The 21,807-nt window shown below is 40.7% G+C and overlaps 2 protein-coding genes across 6 annotated transcripts; one reads left to right on the top strand and one right to left on the bottom strand.

The window, feature by feature from the left end:
- Positions 1-306: 306 nt before the first annotated feature.
- fggy (FGGY carbohydrate kinase domain containing) lies at positions 307-16,187 on the bottom strand. 5 transcript variants are annotated; one of them, XM_032530863.1, is made up of 16 exons: positions 16,013-16,187; positions 15,508-15,765; positions 13,748-13,859; positions 13,024-13,175; positions 11,886-11,974; positions 10,308-10,423; positions 10,085-10,213; positions 8,574-8,677; positions 7,678-7,785; positions 7,319-7,380; positions 6,795-6,957; positions 4,830-4,904; positions 4,577-4,697; positions 4,246-4,340; positions 1,073-1,134; positions 307-533 (listed from the first exon to the last, which is right to left on the bottom strand). In XM_032530863.1, the coding sequence occupies exons 2-16, from the start codon at positions 15,688-15,690 to the stop codon at positions 452-454; spliced, it is 1,653 nt and encodes a 550-aa protein (XP_032386754.1). In that variant the 5' UTR covers positions 15,691-15,765; positions 16,013-16,187; the 3' UTR covers positions 307-451. The 5 variants fall into 5 exon arrangements, with proteins under 5 accessions (XP_032386754.1, XP_032386752.1, XP_032386753.1 ...); XM_032530861.1 differs by having other exon boundaries at positions 15,508-15,701; positions 16,013-16,141; XM_032530862.1 differs by having other exon boundaries at positions 15,508-15,768; positions 16,013-16,128.
- A 3,124-nt stretch (positions 16,188-19,311) lies between these two features.
- LOC116698745 (transcription factor AP-1) lies at positions 19,312-20,762 on the top strand. The gene has a single exon (XM_032530868.1). The coding sequence runs from the start codon at positions 19,708-19,710 to the stop codon at positions 20,668-20,670; it is 963 nt and encodes a 320-aa protein (XP_032386759.1). The 5' UTR covers positions 19,312-19,707; the 3' UTR covers positions 20,671-20,762.
- Positions 20,763-21,807: the final 1,045 nt, after the last annotated feature.

The following is a 21,807-nucleotide window of genomic DNA, read 5'->3' as shown; positions in this document are numbered from 1 at the left end:
TTTAAGAATAGGTGAAGGTGACAGTACATGACGGCATTTGGCTTTGGATGGAGCTGAGGGGCCACTCAATCGGTTGATGTCACTGCATGCACTCCTGCGTCCTCCTATTCATTTTGGCCAGAACAGCAGCAGTGGAACTAAAAAGCAGACAGCCATGGAAAGCTACAACAGCTTGTCTAACAGAGGTCTCATCTACTGTCATCTCCCATGTGGTTTGAATTCCTGGATGTGTGAAGTCTTAACTCTGGCACCACTCACCAACTCAGAATCAACTAAACCTGCTGACAGATATTAACTTCAGAAAGCTGTTGTCCTTTAAGTTATTTTAATTGAGACGAAAAGTAAAAGCATCAAGGCTAAGACTTCTGTTCTCATTTTCAGTGTGTGGATTTGTCAACATTATTACATCAGAGAAAGTCAGTTCCAGCTCGGCCGCCTCCCAACAGCAGCGTTATCTCTGGTTCATGAGGGCCTGGTACTCCCTCTGGTGGGCGAACAGTCGCAGAAACACTTTGTACTTTCTCTCATAGAAGCTGAGAAAAGTAAGATGTGCAGAAAATTAATAACACAAATGTGTTGCATAGAGCTGCAGGTTTCACATGTAATTGTAATTATAAATTACACAGACTTCTTACATAGTGAAGTTCCCTCATAACCTAACCTTGACTAGTGCTAGTCCAATATTATACATTATGGTTACTTGTAACTCAATCAATCTTTATTTATATAGGCCACTTTGCACATTCAAATGTAATGCAATTTGCTACACATTAGAAATAAAATCACAAGCATTAAATTTATATATTTAAAAATTGCATATATGTATAGGACTTTACATGAATAGATGGAATAAAAAGAAAAGTAGAAATTCTTTTTTTAAAGTGGTTCCTATGAAAAGGTGAGTTGTTGAAGAAGCCAACATTTGTTTGGGTAACAAAAATGGTGATATGATGCATTCTTATTGAATCAAGCATCACATATATTTCATACATTGATGTTACTATCCCACAGACCATTACAACAATCATAACTTTAACCAAATACTTGAAAAAAAAAAAACTGTCTGTCTCACCTCTGGAGCTTATAGTCAGGCTGAACAACTTTCCCCACTTTAGCCATTCCCTTCATTGCCTCCTAAAACATAAATAGCAAAGACAAATATCACTCAATAAATCATGTTGTGCACATTCCATTTCAGGCCAGCCGTGACCCAGTTATAATAACACCAGCCAACTGCAGTGGTTTTGTTCTGGTTGAGTTTATGACTAATGCAGTGCAGGGCCTCTCTGCTGTCTGAACCTACAAAATCCAGCCAGTTGACTGTGTGCAGCCAAGAGGATCAGACACAACAACTGCCTGCAGAAGTTAAGTCTGAAAATGGGTCGACAGGTGCAGCCGAGTCCAAACCATAACGTCTTATTTTTAGTACATCTGGCTTAAAGGTTTTCCATTCTCTTGTGCTCCAAGCTTGGGTTCTTGAGACACCAAGGGATGATAGCTTGACCTCGCCGAAGATTTAATAATCACTTTACATCTTAAAGCTGCAGTAGGGAGATCTGAGAAAACGTGGACTTAGCCTAAAATTTGAACGAGCACACCTTACAGGTCCCTCCCCTGTTCTCTGCTGCGCTACAGCCCCCCCTCCACAGCTCCTCCCCCACAGCGGGGCCTGCCGTAAACGCGCAGGCTAGTAAGCAGGGCCACCGATGCTTTCCACATCCTCATGGACAATACAGGGGTTTTACTCTGAGTAGGGTATAGCTTATATAAAAAATTGCTTATTTAAAATATTTCTATTAAAAGTTTTGTAAATATTTAAATGAAAAGGGTTTAAAATGATTTTTTATGTAATCGCTCATTTGTGACAACAAAGTAGCACTTTACACAATACATTACTGAATTACCTTTGGATCTAAACTTTCAGTAGGAATGATGAATCAGTGAGGAAGCTCAATAAGCCAAGGAATAACATCTTAGAAAATGTCTTTGGTTTTATTTTGCATATGGGTACAATAAATCAGCTTTTTTCAGAAAAGTACTCCTGCACAAGGAAATACTGAACATTTTGATTTGGACTGAAGACGATTCCTTCACGTGCCTCTGTGTCCGGGGCCATGTCTGACCTTTGAAGGAGCACAAAGAATTTGTGTCAGACATTTGATTACCCAAAATTTTCATCCTGAGGGGGAAGAAACGTGTTTAAAAATAATCAAAGTAGAATTCTGCATTGCCAAACTTCGACAGGGACAGCGCACAATTAAAGTTGTTTAACCATAGCTACTTTGTTGTGATTGACAAAAAACATTTTGGGGTTACTAATTGTAGGTATCGAAACAATATTGCTTATACGGAGGGTGAAGGAGTTAGCAAGTAAAGTTAATCTTCACCTGCTACAACATTCCTGCTGTGCCACAAGCTAACAAGCTAACTGTTAGACTTAGCACAAGCTACAGAGTAAACTGAGATTTGCGCTATCACCAGTGTACTGAAAGTGTACGTAACCATCGATATCTTAGTTTTTGTAGTTCTTAAAAAATGAAATAAAACAAGCAGGGATACTTACATGTCAAGCAAAATGTGGCTAACGCTAGCTCTGAATCCGTGTTGAATCCTTCTAGGAGGCGTAGCTCCCTCCACCTCTGAAAAGCCGCTTCGATGTTGACCCTCGCTTATTTCGGGCTCGGTTTAATTCTTAAGCTCGCTTTTTGTCATCGGTCTTCTTCTGTTTGCCCGTCTTTGTTTTCTGAGCAGGTGTCACTCGAGAAATTGGCAGTTTTCCTGAAAAGTTTTCTCCGCGATTAGCACAACTGCGCACACTGGCAATCTTGAGCTTGAACACGGCACGCGCTGTGCGGGGGAGGGGTATGAGCGGCGCGTACACGAGAGTGATTGACACTGCTAAGACAGTCCGCCTTGCTCTGATTGGCTGTTTCTGACCGGGAGCGGTGTATTCTGCTAGTGGCGTAAAAGGACAGAGAGGAGCCACAGGAGCTTGATTTTTTTCACAGATTATCTGTCTCATATTCTACTGTCAGGACATAGTGACAGTTTTAACAAATATGTTAAAAAATACATTTTACAAAAGTTACCTACTGAAGCTTTAAACACACTATGTGCAAATCGTCACTGGAACTCAATACTTTGTGTTTTGGTTCCACCCAGCAGATGGAGGCATTGAGCCAGTGATAAATAGATCTGTGCTGTGTGGCATTTCATGGTTTTGAGGTCTATTTTATTAGACTACAAAACAAGAAGATTGGATCGCAAACTGCTAAATATATACAAAACAAACACTTTTTTTTTTTTTTTTTTTTAATAAAAGGGACACGCCACTGATTTCACACATGAAGTTTGCTTTACTCCTTGTGCAGAGTACTACAGACAGTGGAAACAACTGTATAATGACTGCTGTGTCTCTGGAAAAAAAAAAGAAATGGGGGTTGGGCTTGAGACATTTTTACAATAATAAGTCTGCATTACAAACAGGAGGTGTGTGGTTAGCAAGAAGTGGGCATTTAGGAGGTAGGGGCGATTTAATTAAAGATGCTATCCAGTTGGGAGATGAAGGATCTAGTGTTTTGAACATATACAAACATTGTATTCTTTTGGGAACCAAGCTCTAACACACACACACACACACACACACACACACACACACACACCACACCACACACACACACACACACACCACACACACACACACACACACACACACACAACACCACACACACACACACACACACACACACACACACACACACACACACCACACACACACACACACACACACACACACACACCAGTGCATTTAGGAGTACAAAACCACATACAGTACCTCCTCTCTTATGCAATATTCAGCTTAAGGATACTGGTTGTTTTTCCCAGTGTGGAACACAACTACATGTACACCACATTTCCAGGTTCAAGTTCCAAGACTACATATTACATATTTTTGACAATCTGTGTGATTTTGTGTGGTGTTTTTTTAAGAAATAATTCAAATGTATCTTGTAATCTACTAAAAACAAAAACATACTGTACTTTTTGCAGACATTTTTCATAACGTGACTCACCAGCGGTGGCGTGAATATTGGTAAATTCATTAAGAACCTGTGTTTAAAAGCACACAAAGATACTCCAAATTGAACCCAACAAATTAAGTCTTTAAGCCTTTTCAGCCTAAGCCCCCCATCCATTTGTCATGCCCTTAGTTATGATACTGTATGTGTCTGTGTGTCACTCCACCTGTATAGTGCTGTAGTCCTGTGAAGCACATGCACCCAGGATTGCTGCACCTATTAACACTGCCTCCATCTGGTCGGGCAACACCACGGGCAATCCTGAAAAGGACAATATTGAAAACAAGTGGATTTGGCTAAAGCCTCCATCGGCGATATAACAAAAGTTTTCATAACAATGTGTACAGTTTAGTAAAGATTGTAGAGAACCTAAACGTTTTTGTGTTACCATTATTTATTATTTTTGATACAATGTCTATTTAGCCCAATTGACATTCACAATCTCAAAAGTTTTCTCCAAAGCTATCATCATCCCTTCGTTAGTTAGTATTTTATACCTGTAGCGTTGGCGTGAATCTGGACAAACAGGGCGTTTTTGCTCAATCCGCCACAAAGGAAGAGAGTTCTGATGTCATGTCCTGCTTCTTTCATGGCCTCCAGAATATGAAGAGTACCAAGCTGAAAACCGATACAAAAATAAAAGCGGAATCAGGTTACAAGTAAACAAATACAACCTTCCTTTGCACTTTAAAAGTTACTAGGTTGTCAGACTGAGGCTCAGAGTCAGTTATCTGAAAACAGAAGACTCACAGCGAGGGCTTGTACAGTGGCTAAATAGAGCAGGGCCAAGTCATCCAAGGTTTGGGAGAGTGGCAGGCCGATCACCTGAAAAACAGTAATGTGTCATTCAAAAATGTCACCACACTCAATAATAGGAGTCACCAGATGGGGGCATTCACCAACAAAGGGTTATGGGAAAGCAGAGCTGTCATTGAGGGTCTGGTATCTCAAATCACCAGTGATTCAGTCAAAACAATATTCAACGGTTCTCTACTTCCTGGCTTCCTGCTTCCTGCTTCCTGGAATTATAGATATGGTCTGGAAACAATAATTAGCTTACAAAACACAGAAATCACTTCAGTGGCTCAATTGTGACGCACTTTCATTTGGAGTACCGAGTTTTATTCTTTGCACTCAAAATAATAATACGCCTGTAAAATCCCTTAAAAGGTGAATGTAAACTGTTGTCGGTGCAATGTAAAAAAAAAAAAAATGAAAAGGCTGAATGAAATTCTGATATTTTGGTATGAGATGAGGATTGACCTTGAGCCTGACTGTGGTGCGAGTGACATACCTGCTTTAATTAGCTTCTAGCTAACTGTTTGATGAAACTCTGTTCTTTAAAAGAGTAGTTCCACATTTTGGGAAATACAGTTATTTAGTTTAAATTTCTAACATTTATATGAGAACGATATCAGAGTGGTATCAATGTCCTCATCTAGCTCTCTAAAAGAAAGCAAATGAGTGTATTTCCCAAAATGTTAAATGAAACGAACACATTCAATAAGCAGCGTCTTGGGAGAACACCACGTTATTTCTAACCTGAATGTATGTAACTTTTTAATGTTTTTGAGGCTCTGTCATTTTTCATTCAATGGTCTAAAATGACCTGTAACAGCAAATGAGACAAACATGAAAGAACCATTATAAGGTTTAGAGGCACCATTTTTCCTGCAATGAATGATTGCGCAGGTAATGTGCTACAGTCAATTGGGTGGGTAACAGATTCTGTAACACTGGGAAAGCCTATGTATTCCTTGTTTGACGGCTTTTCTACCGTACCGATTTTTCTTTTTCTGCAATTCTCTGTATTCTTGCGTCGGCTAGGTTGGATGGTTGCTCCACCAGTAACACAATTTGGTGGGTAACAGATTATCTATCAATCACTAAGCCTATGTTAGCATATCCAGCCAGGTAAAAGGAAGCAGGAGATTTCTTTCAGTAGCCCTAATTGTCTTTGAATGTTATTTTATGTGTTTTAGTTATGGTTGATACTGGGGCCGGACCATCACAGGAAACAGAGAAATTAAACAAAGAATAACTAAAATCTAAAAAGGGAAGAATTGAATGGAAACAATTAAGCCAACATTAAATTACTTCCATTTAGCGGGGACGTTTTGTTCATTTGGTCCGTGTTTATGTTGGCATAATATTTCCTATTTCCTTGTCCCCCTGGAAAATTACTTGTATAAAGCGTTTGTGGGTTTTTATATCAAAGTTATTATTACATCGGTTGCTACAACAAACTCTAAATGCTTTGGCTCGGGACAAAGTGACCGTGATTCCTGGTTTAGCTTACGAGGCATCCAAAAGAATCCAAACACTTGACATGCAAAGATGCATCTGTAACTTATTCTCTTACTGTAAATTAAGGATTTTTTGTCTGAGCAAAACTTTCATCGCGACTACATGACCTCACGATAACAATAACTCAGTAATACAACACCGTAAAGAAAAGACCTTTACGACAGCAGATGAGGTAAAAACACTACCGCTTTTGTCCAAAGCGGCTGCTAGAACCAACCCAAACTGAAAGTTACATATAGTTACTTTAACTACTTATAATTAATTTACTAAAATAATAAGATTGAACCACTGAAACATACTAAAAAAAGCATGCCTCTGTAGTGCAGTAAATAAACTTAAAAAAAAAAAAAAATACATGCTTTGATCAATGACACATTGTGTAATGAGTCACGTCTTATGTTTCCTCACCATGCCTTTCAAGGTGGGGTCAGCCAGGGGCGATCTATTCCCATGAAAGTCCGGCCACACATGAAGACTGGAGGCCAGCAGGTCAACAGTAACACGGGAGCTAGCCATTGAACTCAGGTGGCTGTTCAGATAGCTGTAGATGTTCACGCCAGTGAAGGGAACTCTGGGGGGAAGTGACAGTAAGCAAATAAAGAGCCCAGTCCTATGAAACAACTAACGATGTTGTACGGAAAATCATTTACTTTGAAAATGCTGCAGCCTTTTTCCACTGAAGACATTTCATAATGACATAGCAGAACCAGCACAGGCGTTACTAATACCATCTCTTTAAGTGCTCCAGTAAGCCAATCGGTGGGCGAGCATGGTCACTGTACCACGGCATTTTCATGTAATTCTAAGTTAAGAAAATCAAACAATTCAAAAATAAATCACTTTCTTTGCAACGTCTACATTATAGTCACGTTGTAATAAATACTTAACCTTCCTAAACTTAGCTAAACTAAGCACTAAACGCATCAGCTGACCTCTGCCGAGCCTCTTCCTGGAGCTGTGTGTACGCGGCGTGGCCCTTCACCATGTGCTCGATCTGAGGGAGGAGAGAGCAACACAGTTTAACGGAAAGGATTACAGATGACATGATCAATTTTCAAAAACCTTTACAAATTCCAATGTAAAGTCAGTGGAGCATACGGTGACGTTATAGAACAAACTGATTTAAAGCATTGTCGTTTATGCGGCCAGATGAGAGGCTCACGTCCGGGTGTCTTTTGGGAACATTTCACGTTGATTGTATACATTTGTCTGACTTGCATACAGTTTTCTGTTGATGCACAGCAAAAATCGGCTCAGTGAAATCCTGCGTGTGATTTGACGGAGGACTGACCAGCCTTCCTGTAGCACTCTGTCCTCCCTCATTGAGCCACATGGCCGGCACCATGGCAGACAGGCAGGGACCCCACACTCCGGGCACAAACAGAGGCTGCTCGCTGATCTGATGCATGTGAATAAAAAATGGAATGTTTCAGTTAGCACTGTATATCACACTTATAATCTACAAAGAGATAAATATGGCTTTAGTAAAAACAGAAATACTGTATAGAAACCCCTTTTAGATTACCAAAAAAGAAGCGCAACTTGCATAAACATAGGTTTACTTACATCTTTTTAAATAGTATTTAAGTAGTTTCTTTTATTTTGATTAATTCCAGGACAATGCACATTGATGAACAAGCACAGCAGTATACGTAAATGTGCCAGATTGTAGCCTGAGGGCTAATTTCCATCTGCAGTCCAATAGGCGTTACAGTAAAAAAGGATAGTAACATAGGATAGTTACATTTAGTGTATAAAACAAGAAGAAACGAAAAGAAGAAGAAGAAGTTGCGCGTTGCTTGTACCAACGTGCAACTACTTATTGTTACTTATAAAAATGTTGGTATGGTACAAGTTGCCGAAATGGGGAAATGGGTTTCCTCAGGAGGGTGGCTGGCATAAAGTAATTTAAGTCTCCATACAATAAAAAAAAATCAATAAACATATGATGCATGTAAAAATGACTTATGTAATGGAAACATTCAGGGTGGTCCTACTATCACCATGTATGGGAAAAGTTATTTATCATTACTTATGATAGATCGCACAGTATTAGCTATGTTTTACATCACCTCCAAGATCAGAAAAAGTGTGATCATGGAGTTCATACCATATCTACACTAACTACATTCAAGAGCATTTTTCAAAAAGTCACACACAGTGAAATGTAGCTGTAAAAAAACTCACCGCCATGTGACAGGTTGACGTCCCACAGATCATTGCCATGCGGGAGGTGATTGGCTGGTCCTCACAGGGCAAGTGAAAGCCTTTTACATCTGCACCTATCACACCTGGAAAGAGCATAATTACACATTTTAAATCAGATTTTAGCAACATACTGAACTTTTATTTTTTTGTGGGGGGGGGGGTACACATTATATTATATTATTTTAATAGTATATACATTATATTATTATTTGTTAATTCACAAAACTCCTGTCAGAGCATTGGTCAGGGACATTTTCCAATGATTAGCAAATGAAAAGCCTCCAATCCTTTTGAAGTGTTTTTCTAACTTTCACATGGAATTCAGCAGTGACACTAACTGCTGGAATAATGTTTGTCAAGCTGGTTAGAGTTATAGGTAGAAGGTTCTTCTTCGCGCAGGGGTTGTACATCAATATGACATGCATGACAAGTAAAAGTGCAGAGTGTTTTAGCCTCTGACTGATGCAACAACGTGTGATAGGCAGAGGGCAGAGGGCAGAGTTCACGAGCAGTTTATCTCCAGAACCAAACCAGATGGTTAGAATCTTAAAACCAGAGGAATCGCCGACTGCTGCTCACAGATACAAAAGCCAACCTTTTAAACAGATTAAAAGTTACCGCAACATCCCTGCTCGAAATCTAATCAGGGATCTTTATTACACGTCATCCCCATCTTCTATCACCTCTACTGTCGGCTATCTAACAAGGCACGAAACGCAAAACAAATTAAACAAGTAAAAAAATGTATCTTGACAACTATTGGCTCAGAGTGTCGTCAACATTCTGTTTTATCTGGCACCACAGACCACACTTTACATAAGAAATCTAAAAATCCACTTGCTTTAAAATGTACCGTCATTTACCCCAGAGAATGGGCCCTCTGCTTTTGGGACATTTTATTGTTTCTCCTCAGGTGCCGGACTCAGGTTTTCAGCTTACACAAGATCCTGAAACTATTCTAAGAACGTGCTGTGTATATTTACATTACCCTGAGATTGAAATCTAGTGTTGATGAGTCCCTGACATTCTCTATCACCACAATTATGCTAAACCTAACACTTACGTATCAAAATGTAACCAGTAATGTTGTTTGTTATGTTTATTTAGGCTCTCTAGTGGACGGACATTTTCATTTTTGACACCTTAAGAGGTTTGTCTTATTGGTTTGTCTTAAGGTCTGGCAAGATTGGTAAAAAACAAATTTGTTCTGTACATCTTCCTGATGACATTACAGATGATATTACAGTCCTGAAAGTTTATATTTCAAAACTATTAACTCTCAAATCTATGTGGAACATGCAAAGCTACTGTATACCTCTCAGGTGTCAGACAAGCCCAGTTTCCTAAAGTTTTTTTTTTTTTTTTTTTTTAAAGATTATTATGTTGGCTTAAAAAATAAGAAAGGAGCTCATCGGTTGTAAGAAAACTTAGAACAAATAGATATATTTGGAGAGGAGACTGGTTTACTGAACAGGTTTAGAATATAATACCAAGGCCTCCAGCATGAGCATCAATGACAGAAGCACCAACTGCAGTTCCCGGCTCCAAACCCAAATCTGCTGCGGCCTCCTGGGTGAGTCCGTCCCCCAACGGGATCCCTGGAGAACACGTCATGCTGCCTGGTGTTTGAAAAGATTGTAACACGCTCAGTGAAATTTCTTCTTAAAATCGTACATGCAATTAATAAGACACATGGTTGTTCATGTCTTTTACCTATTTTGGAAAAGTTGTTTTCGAGGATATCTTCCATTCCAATGCTAGTCCAAAAACCAGCATCCCATCCCTCTGGAGGGCAATACGTCCATTTACACAGCAGAGTACATAAAGACCTGTGAAACAACACCAAATAGTACTGTAATATGTCTCATCATAACACATTCATCATGTAGAATATGAGGTCACATTAACTGTTGTAGCAGGCTCTGTTTTTAAGTTAGAGAGGAGGAGGCTGCATAACGCTCTACATTTACGGTAATTAAGGAGAGGGGAAAAACTGGTGTGGCCATTTTCAAATGGGTCCTTTGACTTCTCACCTCAGGATATCTGAATGAAACTTGGATCTATAGATATCCATAAGTCTCCCCTTTACAGACATCCATGCTAATCCCATGCAGGTTGGGGCAAAAAACCATACTCTATTTCTGCATACTGGGGTCCCCTTAAATAGTCTTCGAAAGCAGAGACTCTCGTGGATGTTAGTCCCCATAGGAGCCATTTCTTTTGTAGGGAGACCACTTTTTGAAACTTGACATCACTGTATAAATAATCAGACGATGTGTGATGAACAGAAATGCTCACCATCCAATCGCCAAAAAACACAATTCTGTTAGAAATCTCCAAATGTCAAAACTTTTTGATACCAAATCACACCATGGTTTTCCGGTGGTGTTCCTCAGGGTCTTGGTGTCTTAATGTGGTTTGATTTTTTAAAACATTTTTTCGTTAAAAACATTTTTTGGGGTGATAACAAAAATTAACAAATCTTTGTAACAACAACACTAACAATGATTTATGACTTGAACTAAACTTGACACAGTGCACTAATCTCAAATTAAATTTCAGGTTCCAGACAGCTTTCAAACGATGTAAACTACTTCTATGTGCATACTCTGTTAATCTTTTATTTAACCCTGAACATCTGTCCCTGTCCCTGCCCCGCCCCCATTTTGTTGCTGCTAATAGATACACAGAATCTGGTGAAGGCCACAGAAAAAAACAAAAACAGTTTGTCCATGATAAAAGACACACTTCTTGGAATTTTGCCTGCTTTAGAGGACAACCCTATTCTTTCTTTTAAACAGACATTTGATAAAAGGATAATGTTTCATCAGCTTATCGTCTCCTTATTATAATACTGTAGTCATTAACAACAATTTGTAGGTCACTGTAAATGGTTAACCCCTTTCAATCCTACTCGGAAACTTTTACACATGTTAAGAGACAGTAAACTATCTTGATACTTCTGGCTTACACTCAGCATTCATTAGCAGAATGCTAGCACGTTATGGGCAAAAACGACTCAATCTGTAAGAAATCGAAAGGACATAAGTACCTGATCATTCAACTTTAGACCAACAATCCATGTCAAACTTGCAAAAACTACAATCAAATCTGAGATTATTCAATAACAATCAGGCAAAAGAGACACATTTAGTTGTCTAGCTTCAAAGAGTCCCATTCATTTTGCACAGGATCACCCTTAGTGGAACTCTGGTGGAACTGCAACCAAATTTGATACAATGGGACTAAATAGGGAGTGAACAAGCTTTCCGTAGACGGGCTTTGGCTCACCGTGTCAAAGAACCTGTTGCCTTCCAAGACAGGAAGTCTGGAAGGTCAAAAAAGTGTCCCGCTTTGTTCCAGCAGATTTCTCTCAGATTCTGATTAAAAGACAAGAGAAATGTGTGCTAAGTGAACCACATGATCAGTGAGTAGTAACAGCACATGCATGTACTAACAGACCATAAAACCACCTTCAGGAAGCGTTCATCTATCAGATACTTCCCCCCAAAAAAGGTGGGTAAGGCTAATAAACTAAAACAACAACAACACACACATGCTGACAAACCAATACAGAGAGCGACAATAAAACATATACTACAGTTGGTGCTCAAAGTTTACATACACATGCTTAGTTGACTAAAAGAGGAAAAAAAATCATGTTTTGGAAATTTATTTTAATACCTAAATTAAAAATGAGGTAACATCCACCTTTAAGGACACCAATTTTCTTTGTGAATGATAACGTATTGTAAATAAATAATGTTCTTATTTAAAATACAGGGGTCATAATATACATACCCCTATGTTAAATTCCCATAGAGGCAGCAGATTTTTATTATTAAAGGCCAGTTATTTCCTGGATTCAGGATATTATGCTCCTGATAAAGTTCCCTTGGCCTTTAGAATTAAAATAGCCCCACCATCATCCATACTCTTCACCATGCTTAGAGATAGGCATGGTTTTATTTCAGTTAGACTAATACCTGGTTTGATTTTGCATTGAGAGATGATTTTATAGAAAGTATCCCATCCTATCTCTAAGCATGGTGAAGAGTATGTGAGGATGTGGGGTATTTTAATTCTAAAGGCCAAGGGAACTTATCAGGATGCATAATATCCTGAATCCAGGAATAACTGCCTTTATAATAAAATCTGCCTGCCTCTATGGGATTTAACATAGGGGTATGTATACTTATGACCCCTGTATTTTAAATAAGACATTTATTTATTTACAATACGTTATTCATTCACAAAGAAAATTGGTGTCCTTAAGGTTGGATTTTCCTCATTTTTTAATTTAGGTATTAAAATAAATTTCCAAACTGATTTTTTTTATTCCTCTTTTTAGTCAACTTAAGCATGTGTATGTAACTTTTGAGCACCACTGTAGATCACTGGTCCTGTGGTGACCTCGCTCACCTCTCACCTCTTTGAGCCAGAGCAGCTTAGGGGGTTGCATCTCTGGTGACATGACCCCTCCCACCCTGCTCAGGACTCTGTGGCCTGTGCTGGTTATACGAGCGGCCTGCTCTTCAGCGCGATGGTCCATCCACATCACCACATTCCTTTGTCTGTCACCTGGGAAAGAAGAGAAAAGAGGAAGAGGGGAAAGAAGCAAAATGTAAATAAAATGTACCAAATGGCCAATACTGCATGGACTGAACACCCCAGATGGATTGAATTAGGCGATGATAAACAAAACTCTGACTGTGAGAGATATGATATATCTACGTAGCATACAATCAGTCATTTAACCTCAATATCTGGGCCCTGACCCCTGCATCCAATTTGACTAATTGAAAATAAAATAAACATGAATCCCAACCAACTCCAGGGGTTCTGTACTTTAGCTTTACCCTGACCTTTAACCTTGCTGTGGAGCAGGGGTTTTACATTCTGGGATCAATAAAGTATTCTATTACATTAGACTAAAACAACACCTGTTCAAGCAAAACTCAACAACTGAAAGGTTTCATGCCAAAACTCCATTCTAGTAACATTTTACAATCAGCTTTTTAAAAACATGATTAAGTCCACTCTTAGTAACCACATTGTGTACTTACTTAGGTATAAATGGTACGCAAAAACATATGAGTGGCATGTGAGGGACAAGGATCAGGCTATAAAGGGAGAAAAATGTTTTCACTTACCGTCCTGACAGACTGGCACGGGCTGGAAGCTTTGGTCCAAAACCACTAGTGAGCAGGTGGCATCAAAACCGATCCCTCGTACTTGACTCCTCTCCACGCTTTGGGTAACTCGCTGGGACAGATACAAATATAGTCTGAGACAGTAGGTCAATGCTTTTACAGATTAATAATATCTGTGGAGTGACTGTAATATGGTATGTATGAACACGTTAGCAGGCACTGAATCTTAGTTTAACATACATTGTGTGTTACAGTGACATACAATAAATGAGTCCTGATTTATTTTCACAAATAATCAGCATGTTTGAATGGATAAACAGTAGCAGTACTACAAAAAGTAGAAGCTAAAAGCATGCAATATTAGTTTAAAGTAATGGATAAACAGTTGCAATATTAATTCAAAGTATTCACTCAATTTGTGGGAATGCAAAGTTCAACAAAACTAACCTAAACAGTGACAATCAAATTGTATGAAAAGAATAATCTGACAATATCCATTTTTATGTTGTGTTACTTCACATCCACTTTAAAATAATTTGAAATGAACACATTTGGAACATGACGAGTGGGGTCTATAGTAGTTTACAGCAGGGATATTCAACAGAGTCAATGCAAATCATTGTTAATTTTGGAAAGTTTTTTCAAAGATTAAAAAGTCTTAACATAAATCCAACATATTGTTAGCAAATATAAATCCCCACTAATGACAGGCTTATTGGCCTAAAGGACAGGTGGGTACTAAGGTAGCCATCCACAGATACGGTGCCAAATTACATTTTAAAAGGAAAACATGATTTATAATAGCATGCCAACAATTATAAGGCTATTTTAAAAAACTGCAAAAAAAGGTATGTATAAAAGCTTTAGGCCGCCCTACGCCTAATTGTAGGCTAAGGCTGCACAATATGAGGAAAATATCTAATTGCGATTATTTCGACTGATATTGTGATTGCAATATGATTCACAATATTGAAGGGAATGGTCATGTTTGTATCATTGTTCTCATTTTTATTGAAAATTGAAATTTAAAAAAATTGAAAAATTAAAATGACTAGTGTGAGTTTTGCAAGGATCTGTACCAAATCAAAATGTTTTTGTAGTCCGTAGGATACGATTTGTAGTCCAGGATGTCTCTGCAGCACCACACTACTTCGATCAGAATGGTTTGACACATAGTTTGCATTTAACAAATATTGCACCCCTCTGCGATTTGGATATTGTACTAGTCGATATTGCGATTTTGATAAAATTGCGATTAATTGTGCAGCCCTGTTGTGGGCCCAGTTAAAAATGCACTTTTATTTTATGCAATGTAGTCTCTCCATCTCTTTCATTTAAGGGGTCCTTGGCTTAAAAATCGTTGAAGACACCTGGTCTACTACAGTATGGGTGAGTTTATCTGATAGGGGCGGCTGTGGCTCAGTGGTAGAGCGGTTGTCAGAAGGTTGGTGGTTCGATCCCTGGCCCTGCAGTCCCACGTCGAAGTGTCCTTGGGCAAGACACTGAACCCCGAGTTGCCCCCGGTGCTGCGCTACGGAGTGTGAATGTGTGTGAATGTTTATCTGATGAGCAGGTGGCACCTTGTACGGCAGCCCCGGCCACAGTGTATGAATGTGTGTGAATGGTGAATGTATCCTAGATGTAAAAGCGCTTTGAGCAGTTGTTAAGACTGGAAAAGCGCTATATAAATACAGCACATTTACATTTACATTTACATAGGATGGGGGGGGGGGTTCACTGCTCTAAAGAGGCCAGCCTACCTTGACAACTGTGCAGCATTTCTCCCAGATCTCAGTGGAGGACTGGACATAGTGGTCAGACTGGGGCTCCCAGATGCTGATGGGCTCCTCTGCAGTGCTCTTTATCAGACCGGCTCTGGTCACCAGTGCAGCCCTCACGCTGGCAGTGCCCACGTCCACCCCGACGTAATAGACCTCCCCCATGAGGAGACGAGCTGAATGCGGACCCAGGGGTTAACTATTGACCAGGTTACACTGCCAACGTCAACACGTAACGGACTGCTTCGAAAAACAACGAAGTGACAACAGATATCAACGCATGCATATTACACATTTGCTTTTAACTAATTACTTATTGTGTATGTTTTTGTAACATCATGGTCCTCAACTGAATATGATTAACGCTGTGCAGCAACAGTGATTTTCTACCAATGATTTGCACAGAATAAACTTTTTAAATACACACAACACACATTATTAAACACAGAGGGCATTTGTACACGAGCTAGAACATATCCGAACTTACCGGCGGACCAAAATCTCATTTCATTGCAGGAAACATCACTTGTGAGTTTCTGATAAGCGTAGCCTACTTCGTGCTGGAGATGGTGGCTGCGACGGAACGCGAAACCGGCCAAAAAAGGGCAAAGTCGATTTCTCTCCCCCCCCCCCCCCCCGAAAAATGTAAAGTCCATCCAGACTATGGGTCTCCGAATTTTCTTCATCTGAGGGCAACTTTAAACAAACGAAAGTGGACTAGAGCTACTTGCAACACATCGCTTACATTTATTTACATAACACACACACGCTTGGATGAAGCTACTGTTTGTACACGTGGATGAAATTGCAAAAGGCCTACCCAAAGTCCGAAGTCAAGTAAGCACCGTGGGTTATTTGTATGCTTCTCCCTGCCCTTTCCATCATTATCTTCTTATGGAGATGTTTTTAGATGACACCCTTTTTTGCAGGACTTTATAAAATGTAGGACACTAATATGTCTGTCATTATTATTTTATTATTCAGTCAACAGACCTTGTTTACAGCAGACATCTTGACTTGTTACAGCAGGAGAAGCACAGGTGTGATAACCTTAACGATATCATATGACTCTGCTCCTCTTAAAGGTTACAGTAAGTCATGCCATTGAGCCAGCATGTACAATGCAAGGACCCCGGAACTGGCTAAACTAACTGGTATCATCCATTGGGAACGTTTATAAGTAGGCTACACTTGTGCTTTTCCTGCTATGACATGTCAAAATGTCTTTTGTCAAAAAAGTCTATGAAAATACATAATTATATGAATTACTAACCACTCATATGTGAGCTGAAGGACATTATTTAGACTACTGTGATAGGTAATAGCCTAATCTGTTACAGTAGTGTATAGTAGGCCTGGTGTCCGGCCCGTAGTTGCTAAAAGACATCAACCTGCCATCAAAAACACTGACTCTGACTAAGAATTGTCCAACCTTCCAGTCTGCTTCCCACATGGTCACTTTCACCTATTGTATTCTTCTCTTAGAGGAGATCAACAGCTGTCTAAAGGAAGTGGTACTAGCTGTGATCCATGTGTTTGGACCAGGAATGATCAGCAGAGATGGAGTACTGAGAGAACTGAGCAGCGGGACAGGAAGAAACAGATGGTCTTCAACAAACACTGCATTGACAGTGTTTGAAATCTCATCTATCTCCCTTACTGCTCGGTGTGTGTGTGTGTGTGTGTGTGTGTGTGTGTGTGTGTGTGTGTGTGTGTGGTGTGTGTGTGTGTGGTGTGTGTGTGTGTGTGTTGTGTCCGTCCCTCTGGTCCACGTCTGAAGGTAATCAAACTTTGCTCTGTTGATACATCAACACATGTATATAATCTTTCCCTGGGTTTTGCTCTTATGAAGGTGGGGGGAGGGGGGAGAGGGGGGGGGGGTGTCCCACCTCTGTACAACAAAAGCAGGCCTGTTGGGAGGCAGGCAGGACCAGCTCCTGATTAGAAAACTGCATGCAGTGGAAACAGCTGGCCCGGGAAGGGAGGAGGAAAGCCCAGTTATCTAAAAGCGAGCCCGTCAGGCCAGCAGAGAGGAAAAGCTGACGGAGAAACAGGAAGCCCAGCCGGGGCCGGGGTACTCTCATGTAGAAAATAGTCCTCAGTCGGGCTAAACACAGGTGTTCAGAGAGAAACATATACAGAGTGAAGTGGCTCATTCAGTTATTATTACATTAAAAGCGGTTCTGTCATGTCAAAAGAAAAGAAGATAGAAAAAGCCTTGTTTGCCTTCATTACCGGTGTTGTATTAGACAGAAACGTTTCTGGAGCATTCCAGCACTGGATTTCTACTTCAGGGTGTCAAATACTTCCAAATGGGCGTTGCACTGCCGTGTTGTGAAGACAACATGTCATCTCAAGAGCGTTGACCTCAGGCAGCTCTGGTTCTCTCAGGCTGTCTGGGGCTGTTAACTTATTTATAGTTGGTTTGAGGAGAACACGTTGAATAATACAATGGGGGAGGCCAGACAGACTGAACTGCAGCTGTACAGAGCCTTCAGTCATTAACTTCACATTTTCCTATGAGAGTCAGTCACAGAATATGACAAATTCATTTACGGGACAGTGTCATACAACTCAAATAGATTAGATTAGATTCAACTTTTTTGTCACTGTGTAGAAGTAGAAAGACTAACAAAAAGTAGTTTGCATACAACCAGAAATGCAAAAAAGCAGAAAAGTGCATTGTGATATTCAAGGATAGACATGTGGTGCATGGGAAGAACAGAAATATATCGCAGTGTAATAAGAGCAGAATAAATACAGTGTATGAACTACATGTACAAATATGTGCTCGAGTACAAATGTCCTTTTGGTTTTGGGCCTAAAATCGATATTGTGATACCTTGATTACAAAAAATGCAGTGACCAATGACCTCTTTTGCAATCATCCATGCGTTATGTTTACTTCCATCTGATGGCTCATTTCTGATGTTTGTCCTTATACATTTTACGATTCTGGACACTTCTCTGAGCTGATTGGTTAATTAAGTTTTTTTGTCATACGCAGTAAAATGTGACTATGTTACACTACAATTTGGTACAAATGACAAGACATATAAAACTTGTTTTTTTAAGATATTACCACTTTGATTAAATTCATATCGTCTGTAATTATTCAGATTCATCTTCATATTTTGCCCTTTAAGTCAATATTAATTGTACTTCTTATCAAGTATATCACCACCTAATGCAGTACAGTTTGTAGTAACAATTTGACTTTTGCTCATCCATGTTGGTTGCCTACAAAAAGTGTTTCTGAGAACACATGTTCTCTTCTCTCACAAGAAATAAGAAACGCACCCTAAACGTGCGCTGTTGTAGAAATTAATTTTTGTTGTTACAACAAAAGAGCTCCTGGTGCAAGTGGACCCTCCGCTCGTTAACCTACTCGCCTTCTGAATTTATGACAATGTAATGCCACTGCATTTTGATAATGAAGTACTTATTTGGATATGCTATTATCTTCTGTGTTCTTTGTTTCTTATCAAAAACATCTTATTGAAAGCATATTGATTTGCTTATATGTGTTAATTAAGGTGAAGCCAGACCATATGGTGCAGCCCTCACTTCAGGATGGGTAACTAATAATTGAGCGGGTAACTAAATATTCAAAAACACTACGTAATCCCAGAGTACATTGCTCCACCGTTTGCATGACCTAATCCCATAAACCATCGCGGGGGGGCGGGGACATGGCTAGTTGTCAGAGCAACCTGCATGTCATTAGATTTACCCCACCCACTAAACCATCTCCAGCCAATCATAGGCCGTAGAAATGACATCATTGTTATTTTCAGTAGAGCTGCAGCTTAGAGGTGGATAAAGTTCGTCTCCACGTTGGAAGTGATAGAAAGTATTATCCCTATTCAGGCACTGTTTCTGCTTTTTTGGGAAGGAGAATCAATCAAAGAGGATACTTCAGGTGTGAAAACACGGAGGCTCGGCCGCGGGGGAACGACGGTTTTTGTTGATCATCGCGCGGTTCACAAGAGAAAAGTTTTCTCAGGACACGAAGTTGTCAAGTGAGTTGAACTTCAACAATAGGCGGACTCTATCACAAAACAGTCGAGAGATAGGGAGTCACGGGACACATGGAAACAGTCGTTCTTTGACTTAAAAAAAGAAGAAGAAAGGAGAATAGACCTCCCTAAAGGTGATACAAATACACACAAAAAAAACTTTATGTCCAGAAAAATGGAAGCGACGTTCTACGACGAAGCCGTGAACGCCTCCAGCTCTCAGCATGACGGGCCGACGGTGTATGGGTTCAACCCCAAAACCCTCAAACAGACCATGACTCTAAACCTAAACGACCCGAAAAACTTTAAGCCCCAGCTAAGCGCCAAGGCCCTGGACATCCTGACGTCCCCTGATGTCGGCTTGCTGAAGCTGGCCTCGCCTGAACTGGAAAGATTGATCATCCAGTCCTGCACCGGGCTAACGACTCCCACCCCGACCCAGTTCGTCTGTTCCAAGAACATCACTGACGAGCAGGAGGGGTTTGCGGAAGGGTTTGTGAGGGCACTGGCTGAACTCCACTACCACCAGCAGACACCCGCCGTCCACCCTGACGCACAGACCGGCGCGACCAACGGCATGGCATCCGGCTCTGCTGCGTCCGAGAGCGGCGGGATTCCCTACAGCTGCACGGTGCGCACCGACCCGCCGGAGTACACGAACTTGGGGGCTTTCAGCCGGGCTGTGGGCTCTGCGTCCGCACCTGCCAACGAGAGGCACCCACCTTACCCAGCCGCCCCACAGCAGACCCACGACCACATGGATCACCACCTTGCGGCAGCGCAGCAATCGCGGCGACACGCGCTCAAAGAGGAGCCGCAGACGGTGCCCGAGATGTCCGGAGACACCCCGCCGCTCTCTCCTATCAACATGGAGAACCAGGAGCGCATCAAAGCGGAGAGGAAGCGCATGCGGAACAGGGTGGCCGCGTCCAAATGCCGGAAAAGGAAACTGGAGAGGATCTCCAGGCTGGAGGACAGGGTCAAAAACCTGAAGAACCAAAACACGGAGTTGGTTTCCTCTGCCAACGTCCTCCGGGACGAGCTGGCTCTGCTCAAGCAAAAGGTCATGGACCACGTTAACAGTGGCTGCCAGCTCATTTTGACGCAGCAGCTCCAAGCCTACTAGACTCCCAAGGGGAAAGAACCAAGGGACATTTCTTGGGGACCAAATGCAGCTTAAAGTGGCCCGTTCAGCTTTGCGGGGCAGTGACTTTGTTTTCAACCAAATTATCGGTTTAGACTGAATCCACTATAAGTTTATGCAGACAAAGAGCAAGAATGGAGACTGGCCAGACACGTGTAATTGGTCAGTGCGATGAATTATAACAGAGCACAGACCATCAAACCTATTGCACAGACGGACAAAGCTCAGAGGAAGCATTTGCTCCAAATACCCCTCTGATGTGACTTCTGGCAATTTTGTCTTTGTTTTTATTACTTCTTTTCACTACAAAAGTACAAAATTAAATTTGTATTTAGTCAAGCCAAGGTAAAATGGCAAGTGTTATGCTAATTTTAAATTGATTAAGTTCAGCCTTGCGTCCCAACAGACCCCCAGAGCTTGTGTGGGATCAAATTGCAAATGGACAGAAGGCGTTGCCCTGCGAATCTCCCACCATGTCAAGTAGCAATTTATGCATATAGACTTAAGTCAAGCACTGAGTATCCCACCAGCGACTATTCAGTATGTACAGAGTAACACTAACAAAAAGAAATGTCTCGCACCTTTACTCAAGGTGTGTGTGTGTGTATGTGTGTAGCGTTTACTGACAAAACGGCCTTACTTTCTTAACACTTATGTTCATACAACTTTGTAATAAAGGTGTTACTCTTAGACCTGAAATAACACTTTGTAATATTTGTACGCTGTCTTTAGAGCACTTCAGAACTGTAAATATGACTAAATAAAATGTTGGAACACGTGTGATGTGTGAATACTTAAGTGTCTACTGAATAATTAAATATTGTATACAGTCAATGCATTTATGTGAAGTGTTTTATATTGAAGGAACTGGGACGGACGGGATGTTGAGTCACCACAGTGCTTGTAATGGTTGGTGACTCTACACGGCATCTCATTGGACAGCGAAATGTCGGAAGTGAGCAGCAGGCAGCCAAATATGGCAAGGAGTCCTCGATGCGCAATGAGACGGGTGTATGCGTGCGTCACAGCTCTCCAACTACAGCTGGTGACTCGAGGAAACCTATAAAGCACAAGGAGATTTGTTTACACACGCTGGAAGTGTGTTGAGGTTATTCTCAG

The sequence above is a fragment of the Etheostoma spectabile genome, chromosome 12 (assembly GCF_008692095.1).
Source record: "Etheostoma spectabile isolate EspeVRDwgs_2016 chromosome 12, UIUC_Espe_1.0, whole genome shotgun sequence".
Lineage (NCBI taxonomy): Eukaryota > Metazoa > Chordata > Actinopteri > Perciformes > Percidae > Etheostoma > Etheostoma spectabile.
Note: the sequence above shows the minus strand (reverse complement) of the source record. Positions and strands in the feature narration are given on the sequence as shown.